General features: G+C 47.1%; 2 protein-coding genes across 3 annotated transcripts in view; one reads left to right on the top strand and one right to left on the bottom strand.

Moving 5' to 3' along the window:
- Positions 1-13: 13 nt before the first annotated feature.
- Positions 14-7196, bottom strand: LOC135240850 (dnaJ homolog subfamily C member 15-like). Of its 2 annotated transcripts, XR_010325809.1 has the most exons (7): positions 7039-7196; positions 6590-6641; positions 4438-4511; positions 4088-4164; positions 1631-1701; positions 669-830; positions 14-597 (listed from the first exon to the last, which is right to left on the bottom strand). XR_010325809.1 is itself a non-coding variant. In XM_064310853.1 (6 exons), exons 1-6 carry the CDS (start codon positions 7138-7140, stop codon positions 760-762), a joined length of 447 nt encoding a protein of 148 aa, XP_064166923.1. In that variant the 5' UTR covers positions 7141-7196; the 3' UTR covers positions 14-759. The 2 variants fall into 2 exon arrangements, 1 of the variants encoding a protein (XP_064166923.1); XM_064310853.1 differs by having other exon boundaries at positions 14-830.
- A 630-nt stretch (positions 7197-7826) lies between these two features.
- epsti1 (epithelial stromal interaction 1) overlaps positions 7827-9337 on the top strand; it is a 19861-nt gene continuing 18350 nt past the window's right edge. Inside the window, exon 1 of the mRNA XM_064310651.1 lies at positions 7827-8172. Coding sequence (XP_064166721.1) covers positions 7988-8172 — 185 coding nt within the window. The 5' untranslated portion in view covers positions 7827-7987. The remainder of the gene's footprint in view (positions 8173-9337) is intronic.

Raw genomic sequence — 9337 nt, 5'->3', positions numbered from 1 at the left:
GAAACATGATTCATAAAGTCCAATTTTGCAACAGGCTTTAATCACTGACCAAATATAAATAACTATGAAGCACACGGCACAAACAAACTGGGCTGCCTCCAGCCTCTCTCTCCTCCTGTGAAAATAACTGCACTGTTACAGCTGCTGTTCAGTGACACACACACATGCATATGCATTAATACACACATTACAGTGAAATGCATTTACATAAAGAGTGTCCACTTTACAACAAAATTCCTTTGTAGTGATGACAGGTCTCCCCCTGGTGGCAGTGTGCAGTCAGTGCAGGGTGCTTTGGCATGCTCTCAGTGTCAATGTGACAGAAATCGGGGTGAGAACAGACAGGGTTTCAGTGGATGGAACGAGGTGAGAACAGACAGGGTTTCAGTGGATGGAATTGGGGTGAGAACAGACAGGGTTTCAGTGGATGGGATCGGGGTGAGAACAGACAGGGTTTCAGTGGATGGAATCGAGGTGAGAACAGACAGGGTTGCAGTGGATGGAATCGGGGTGAGAACAGACAGGGTTGCAGTGGATGGAACCGGGGTGAGAACAGACAGGGTTTCAGTGGATGGACTGAAATCGGGGTGAGAACAGGCAGGGTTTCAGTGGATGGAACGGGGTGAGAACAGACAGGGTTTCAGTGGATGGAATCGGGGTGAGAACAGACAGGGTTTCAGTGGATGGACGCATCTCATCACACAGGGAGCATAGAAAGAGACATCCTGGCAGGAGGGGGGCTGAGTGGGAGGGGGGGTGTCAGCGGCGTGAGCTGGAGTCCAGCAGGTCTTTCGCTTCATTGATCTTCGCCGCTAAATACGGTGAGCCACCTGCAGGAGGAAGAGCGGACCTTCATCACCATAAATTAAAATTAACCCTTTGAGAGCTGAGTATAAGTACACTGTTTCACTAGGCCTGCCCTGTACAGGGTCCCCTCCTGCTGCAGCCCACACTCAAGCAGTGGCCAGGATCTCAACCACAGGAGACTGAAGGGGGGGGGGTTTCTTCGTTCACCCCCCCACTGCTAACCACCTCCTCCAGTCTAACGCCGCAGGAAGGTTAAAGACAGCCGACGGAAGAATCCCTGCAGGACTCTGACCAGGAGAATCAGCCACCTGCTCACGACTACGACTTCAGCACAGCGAGAACGCAGAGGACTGCGACTACAGCCACCGCCAGGTCAGTTACCTCTGCTGCCCGTGTCCCAAACAACACCGAATTTTACCTGTCTGTATAATGCAGTTTTCTCGGTTACTTTCACAACTTAATGAGAGAACTCGGGAGGGGGGCGGGGCGGGGCGGGGCGGGGGGGGGGGGCGGTGACATGACTGTATGTCTGCAGCACTGCGGGGAGAGACTGACGATAACCACGTCCTGTTTTTAACCTTTCATTCCGATGCGTTCGTAACCGGCGGAGACGATGCGTTCGTAACCGGCGGAGACGATGCGTTCGTAACCGGCGGAGACGATGCGTTCGTAACCGGCGGAGACGATGCGTTCGTAACCGGCGGAGACGATGCGTTCGTAACCGGCGGAGACGATGCGTTCGTAACTGGCGTGGGCAAACGCAGTCAAGGCCCCGGCTGATCTCCCTCGATCGAAGGCGCTGTTCCTGGGACGGGCCACTGACCTTTATCTGGATGATTTAAGACCATGATCCTCCGGTGCGCCTCTCGCACCTTGCTCTTGCTGCTGGTTGGGCTGTGAAGGAAAACATGCAGTTTAAAAAGAGGTGCTCAGCTCCACCTAGTGGCCATGCTCTTTAATGCACACACCAAACACATGCTCATAAAAACCCTCAGATACCAATCGGGGAACAAGTGAAGCATAACCGGTCACAATTTATTTCCCCAAACCTCTTCTTAACCCTTTCCTTGATGATAAAGAATATTAAATATTGCACATTTCCCAGATTAGCAGGGCTTTTCACCAGAAACCAGGGGATCAGGCTTCACTGCTTCATTCAGACCTGAGAGCACTAGTGCTGCTGCATGAGTGGAGAAGCGGCGGTGTGACGGGTCCCAGTGCTGCTGCACTCTTATTCTGTCCTGTGACTGTATTTCACAGATGCACTGCACCAGTCTTCCAGTCAGACTGCGATGCTTCCACACTGACCCTCAGCAGTGGGGCACAGTCAGAACCACATCGGCCCGCCGCACCAGAGCTAACGAGCTAACGAGCTAGCGGTTTCTGAAGCCCAGGTCTGGGCCCCCGCGTGGTCGCCATCGCAGACCGCCACCCCGGCCTGCCAGCGCAGACTGGGATCGGGGACGGGGCTGTGTGAGGTTCATACGCACTGACCCAGAGCCTTACAGCCCGTCCCTCTGCACTTTAGAGAGATGTTTTCATTTAAGTCTGAAAGAATGCGGGGGGGGGGGGGGACTGCTCTCCTCTGTAGGCTGAGGAGGAGATCCAAGGAGGGGGCGCGACTGCGAAGCTCGCCTCCCATTGGCTGCTGGAGCGCACCAGACCTTGGCGGTAAGAACGCGACCGCGAAACGGGAACGCCGCGGTAAGACTAAGGCACAGTGACGTTTCGGCGGGAAAGACCTCACGCCCGCTGGTTTAAGTGGGTCACGGTGGCGACTTCCAGCCAGTGAGCACACTGGAGCAGCACAGGGTCACTGCCAGGCAGCGTATCAGAAGCAGGAAGGATTTCCCCACCCATTTTTAAAGTTTACACACTTTTGTGGATTTGCTCTTTCTGTTCCCACTGATCCATGTCAGACCTGATCAGAGCGCTGATCCTTATTGGGCCTTCGTTACCGTGATGGATTACACCCGCCTTTAGGATTCAAACCTGTAACCCCCTCTAGACCATAACTAGACCAGTTCCGGCCCCCGTCACACAGCTGCCACAAAACAGGAAGTGACAGGACAGAGTTGGCGGCTCTTTAGACCGCTCCAGATCCAGATCCCTCGCTGTCAGACGGTAACAGCAACCGCGGCTTTCCGGAAACATCTTCACACCACAGCAGAGACCTCTGTCTGTGTGATAAAGAGTTCACACCGCAGCAGCGGGGAGCAGAGGCCTCTGTCTGTGATAAAGCGTTCACACCGCAGCAGCGGGGAGCAGAGGCCTCTGTCTGATAAAGCGTTCACACTGCAGCAGCGGGGAGCAGAGGCCTCTGTCTGTGTGATAAAGCGTTCACACCGCAGCAGCGGGGAGCAGAGGCCTCTGTCTGTGATAAAGCGTTCACACTGCAGCAGCGGGGAGCAGAGGCCTCTGTCTGTGATAAAGCGTTCACACTGCAGCAGCGGGGAGCAGAGGCCTCTGTCTGTGATAAAGCGTTCACACTGCAGCAGCGGGGAGCAGAGGCCTCTGTCTGTGATAAAGCGTTCACACTGCGGCAGCGGGGAGCAGAGGCCTCTGTCTGTGATAAAGCGTTCACACTGCGGCAGCGGGGAGCAGAGGCCTCTGTCTGTGATAAAGCGTTCACACTGCGGCAGCGGGGAGCAGAGGCCTCTGTCTGTGATAAAGAGCAGTCCGAAGCTCTGAAGTCACGTGACCTGTTATTTGTTTTTCCAGAAATCCCGGAATGAGAGGGATGAGACAGGAAGTGATGAAATGAGCGGTGGTGCGGAACGGCGGGCTTGCGTGATGGCGGGGGAGCTGTGGGTGAGTTGGGCACTGGGACGAGCCGGAAGGCAGCGGGGGGCGGCTGGCTCGTTAGGCTCTTCAGACGGATTCCTCAGGCGGTGCTGTGTCAGTCGGGGTGGGATCAAAGCACAGACAAGCTCCAGGTGACGTCTGAAGGACGGCTGAACGCTGCCCCCGCAGGCCGAAACCCGAAACCGCAGCGCTTCTGAGAAAGAGCACCTTCAACCCGTAATTACATCATCATCATCAGGCTCAGGAGGAATGCACACACACACACACACACAGCCTACGCAAGCATGCATGCACACACACACACACACACACACACACACACACTCGTACACACACACACACTCAGACAGATTCTCACACACGCACACACACACACTCTCATACACACACACACACTCATATGCGCACACACACACACACACACACTCGTACACACACACACACACACTATGACCTGGCCGCAGAGCACCCGTACCTGATCCCCAGGACGAGGCTGGCTTCCCGTTTGCTCATCTTCTGCTCAAAGCCGCCCTTGTAATACGCAGAGAAAGCCTGAGGAGAGAGGAGCAGTGCCTTCAACGACCACAGGGAGGCGCTCTCAAACGATACCGCCAGCGACACAAACTCACATCATCTCTGACTGTGTGCAAACGGTCACAACCAAACAGATCTGCAATAAAAGAGCAGCCTAACCCTCACCACCGGCCTGTTCTGCATGGCTACAGCAAAACTAGCGTACAGTATGTGTTCATGATTTCATCCATATTGGTAAAACATGAGGATAAAATATAAAAGCATTTAAATGTAGTAGTATCAGCTGCTTACTGATGAAGGCATCTTCTTCACCGTCTCTGACAGGACCTGCCCCAAAGGCTTCCACAGCTGGAACGCATAGCGCCCTAAAACAGGAAATACAGCAAAGCTAAAAATTAATAATAACAATAATAATAATAATAATAATAATAATAAACATACCCAATGTCTGAAAAAAACTTTCTGCTCAGATATGGACCCATATACCCCCCTCCCTGCCCTCTCTTCTGCGTTTGATGAGCTGAAGCATGCTGGGGGAAAACCATATGGGGGAAACCATATCACTTTGCTACAAGGCCACATTTGGAGGATTTCGCTGTATTTCCCAGGCCGTGGGGTCCACCCTGAACCCCCCAACGGTGAGTCAGCAGCACACTGGCAACCCGAGAGGCGAATTCAGCCTGTGTGGAGCGATGTCCGTCACAGTTACGGCACGTTTCCCGCTCTCATCGGTACCAAAGATCATCACTAAACACGATGAGGCTTCAGCTCTGATGATGGGTAAGAACTGGCAGGACACTGAACACCGCTGCAGTGCGTACCTCAGAGACGATAAATAGTGGTTTGACTGCGCGCCCCTTCCAGATCCCTCATCCTGACTCAAAGCCTTCGCAAAGCTACCCGAGAGAAGTACAGAATAATATAACACCGTAACCCTAACACAACTTTATCCACAAAATGAACAAAGAAACCATAAAACCCACAAACCAAACGCTCTGCCCAATCAGCACAGCATATTAGGCATGAGGCCGATGTCCTTTTTTATATTCAATATTAACTGTCAAATTTTAAGCATTATCACACATATTAACTACCTGTAATCACCAGGCTGAATCATATACAATAAAAAGGACACATAAAATAAATAAATAGAGTAACTTGTACAGGATATTCCCCTCGCTACGGAAAGCCACAGACGGTTAAGTATGAGCCACGGGGGTGAGTTACACTGTTTCTCTCTGAGCGCTGGAGTCTGGACCCAGTCCTCCTCAGACGACCACACACTGTCGGCCCATTTTGGCGAGCGGGCCGTCCTCTGTGCGCTGATAGGAATCGAGCCTCATCGCGGACACAACCACATGCAACGCTCACATCCTGCCCCGCCAGCCTCCACATCCCCATCACCAACAGGACACAGGCGTGACAAGATAAACACAGAGAACGCTTCTGCCAAACTGAGTGTGCAGCAGGAGGTCAGACTGAGGCATGTCGGCCAAAGAAAGCAGAACAGAGTAAATGTAGGTGTGGTGAGGAAAGCCGGTTTCTAATATTCCAGCAGGAATCGACACGTCTTTCTGAAGCCCTTAAACAGGGCACACAGGGAGCCGTCTGTCTAAATAAACACAATGCCACCAGCACAGCACTTTCAGACACTGGAGTAATTCCCCCGTGTTGCCTTCAAGGTCAGCACGACCTTCAGTTCTGAGAATATGCAAACACTGAAGATGAGCCCTTTCGGGTGACCATCTAAGCCAGGGCTGCCAAACCCTGTTCCTGCAGACCTACTGTCCTGTAGGTTTCCACTCCAGCCCTAACAAAGCACACCTCATTCAGCAGCTCGAGATCTTGTTGAGCTGAGAATCAGGTGTGCCAAATTAGGGTAGAAATGAAAATCTGCAGGATGGTAGATCTCCAGGGCTGGGCAGTTAAAGGCTGAAATTCCTAAAAGTACTTTTAATAACGAGCTATGTTGCCTAATGAACTGAAAATAAAAGCCAAATACTAATAAAATGTTTTATTATTATTATAAGAAAAAAATTCGGACAGGAGAGGGGTGCAGTGGTTAGGGAACTGGGCTTGTGACCTAAAGGTTGCAGGTTTGATTCCCAGGTAGTACACTGCCGTTGTACCTTTGGCAAGGTATGTAATTACTTCAGTAAATATCCAGGTGGGCAAAAATTAGACAGTTTTGTACATCACTCTGGAATGAAGTGAATAATCATTTACATTCAGTTAATGTAGGTATTCGACTGGAATATGTTTATTTTCTTACAACTGGTTCAAAATGTGATGCAGTGCTTTCAGGACCGAGAATGGTGTCAAACCATCAACTAAACCTAATTATAAAGAAAAAATTAAACGGCATAAGTATCCATTATGAGTAAGAGAACAGTGCGTGATAGTGCATGCACACCGAAAAATATGGTTGGTAGATGGCTCTTACCTGCAAAACCAGCAGCAGCAACACCAAGCCCGACAGCTATCAATGTACCTCCCTACAAAAATCAGTACAGTCATGAATACCATAGCATTCAACATCAGTGCCGAACATTACATAGTTCACCTACTGTAGTTACGTAAGGAGCCATTCAATTTGCTATGGATATACACGTAGGTAATTACGTATGGAAAATTGTAATGACCAACGAAACCATCTTCTTTTTTTAGTTTACTTAGTTACCTATTCTAGTAGAAGTAGCGCTTGCTAGCTAGCTATATATGAATCACGATCCAACAGCAACATCCAGGGTAAGAAACAAGCTGTAACGTTAGCTTGCTTGCGAGCAGTACACTGTTAGATTGCTAACTAGGTAGCCTACAGTAGCCGGCAAGTATACACTTAGCAATAGATGGCAAATGCTATTTTCTATTTTTCAAAACATGTACACTCACGAATCGTTTATCAATGTCTGTTTCGCTCCGAACACTTGATTTGGAACTGTATTCGGCATATCTCATCAAGTCACCGTCCACGGCAACATTGCTACTCGCCATGCTGGCTGTCAGTTCAAGGACACCAATGTACGGTCTGGCGTTTGGGACAAACTTAATACCTCTACGTATCGCCAGAAATCGATCGCTTTATTTCATTAGGGATAGGTCTACTGTAGCCTATTATGAGGGGTAATGATTATTCAATCGAATAAAACTAAATTGAATACAATATTAAAGTTAAGTAGTTAAGTAACAATTAACAATGATTTATTTTTTTAAATTCAGCACCGATATAAATAAAATGGTTATGATTATATAAAACAGAGACATCAAATATTTTACTCCCCTTGATCCCCTTGACTTTTAATTAAGGTGCTTTTAATGTAAACCCTTACACGGCATTGAATGAATAAAAAATGGCGCGAGACATCAAATTAAAAGTACCATTTACCCTTCAAAGCATCTGGGTAAAGGGATAGTAATTTGTTCAATTTAATAACTCTTTACTTATCTAATCAAAACCATTAAATGTTATTCTGTGTCAGATTTATCAAATTATTTAATCAACCAATTAATTCAATTCGTTGAGTTTTATTCAGTTCCATAAAAATTATATTTAAAACTGTGCTTGTTAAATTGTCATACACATTAAAAATTCCCAGCGTTATTAATTAACTTCACCAAGAGTCCAATAGGGACAGTGTAAGAGCTAACACTGAACATTTTACTGCATAGCCTTTGCTACACTGATAAGTGTCGGAACCAGGAATGATGTCACTTTATTTGTATATATTCCCGGCCATGCATAATCAGCGAACGACGTCTCTGAGCTGACGGCTTCAGCAGATTCCAGCGCACCACCGGGACGGTCACCACCGGATTCCTGTTCACCTGTGGCTTCCACAAAATGGATCCGCATAAGAAGTGGACACCAGAAGAACCGAATACCCCGCCGAATTTCTCAAACAGAAGAATGAATTCAGGGGCTGATAATATGTATGCGGAACAGGAACATCCAGACAACCTGAACAATCAAAATACGACGGACAATCAAAATACGCAGTCAGAACAAAATGACAGACAACCACAATAGTGAGTAAATTTTCTATTAAATTTTCTTTTCTTTTTTTTTTTACAATATCAAGTTTATTCACAATAATCGTGAATTAGCCATGTTTAGCTGTATATAACGCTATACATATGTATGTATTTATAGCGTTATATTTGTAATTCAAAACCACTGGTGACGAAAACAACTCGTTCGATTCATTTATTTGATATTTTGCGCGCACATATTTATAATGTAGGAATTGAAGAAATTATTCACATAATTAAATTATCAACTATACAAGTTGAACTTTGTCTTCACTCTGGCAACAGTTTCGGTTTCGTTTCACTATCGCTGTTTCTCTTCGTACGGAAAACGAAAAAAACACGAAAGCGAGGCGCATGCGCAACAAAAGGGGAATCCTAATCTAAACAGACATCGGGACTCTGAGGCGAAGGCAGACTTTCTGCTTTGGATAGATCTCCCGAATGATGCTGCGGTCGCTGTACCTCAGGCCGGGCCGATATAAGGAGAATCCATGCCATTATTAACATCTCCATTTCAATATGTCAAGATAAATTGGCCTCCAATTATTTGGTAAAAGGTCAAACCAGATATGGACAGGAAAATTAGTGGATATATAATGACTGGGGTATGACTGAGAAACCGCACAGAGTTTAATCAGGGAGTAATGGCGATGGAAAATACTATCAAGTGAAGATTGTGTGGTTTATTTCTGAACTCTGTCATGTGCAGTTATTACACGTTTAGCCTTTAGACTTCCTCAGTAATTGTGGGTGTTCACTGGGTGTTCCCCTCGACTGGACAATTTTTAAAAAGATTTTTGGATAAAATGGCATTATGCCACACCGCAAGTTTGATTTACTGTACTTACAAATGTGTGTAAAAAGGCTTTGATTTATTATTATTATTATTATTATTATTATTATTATTATTATTATTGATAATAATAATAATAATAATAACTGCGAGCAGCTATTAACAGGGTCCACACAGCATTGGGAAAAACCAAATGCTTTTGGAAAAAAATTTACTAAAACTACCAAACCTGACTCAAGGAGTCTGTCAATCAAAAAATCCTGTTTCTAGGACAACATGTCAAACGCCTTGTTATAGTGCTACCATGTGGTGGTTGTGGACGGGTTTTGGAGACTGAGTAGTGTGGCATTTGTAAGCTATCTACCAAAT

The sequence above is a fragment of the Anguilla rostrata genome, chromosome 15, assembly GCF_018555375.3.
Source record: "Anguilla rostrata isolate EN2019 chromosome 15, ASM1855537v3, whole genome shotgun sequence".
Classification (NCBI taxonomy): Eukaryota; Metazoa; Chordata; class Actinopteri; order Anguilliformes; family Anguillidae; genus Anguilla; species Anguilla rostrata.
Note: the sequence above shows the minus strand (reverse complement) of the source record. Positions and strands in the feature narration are given on the sequence as shown.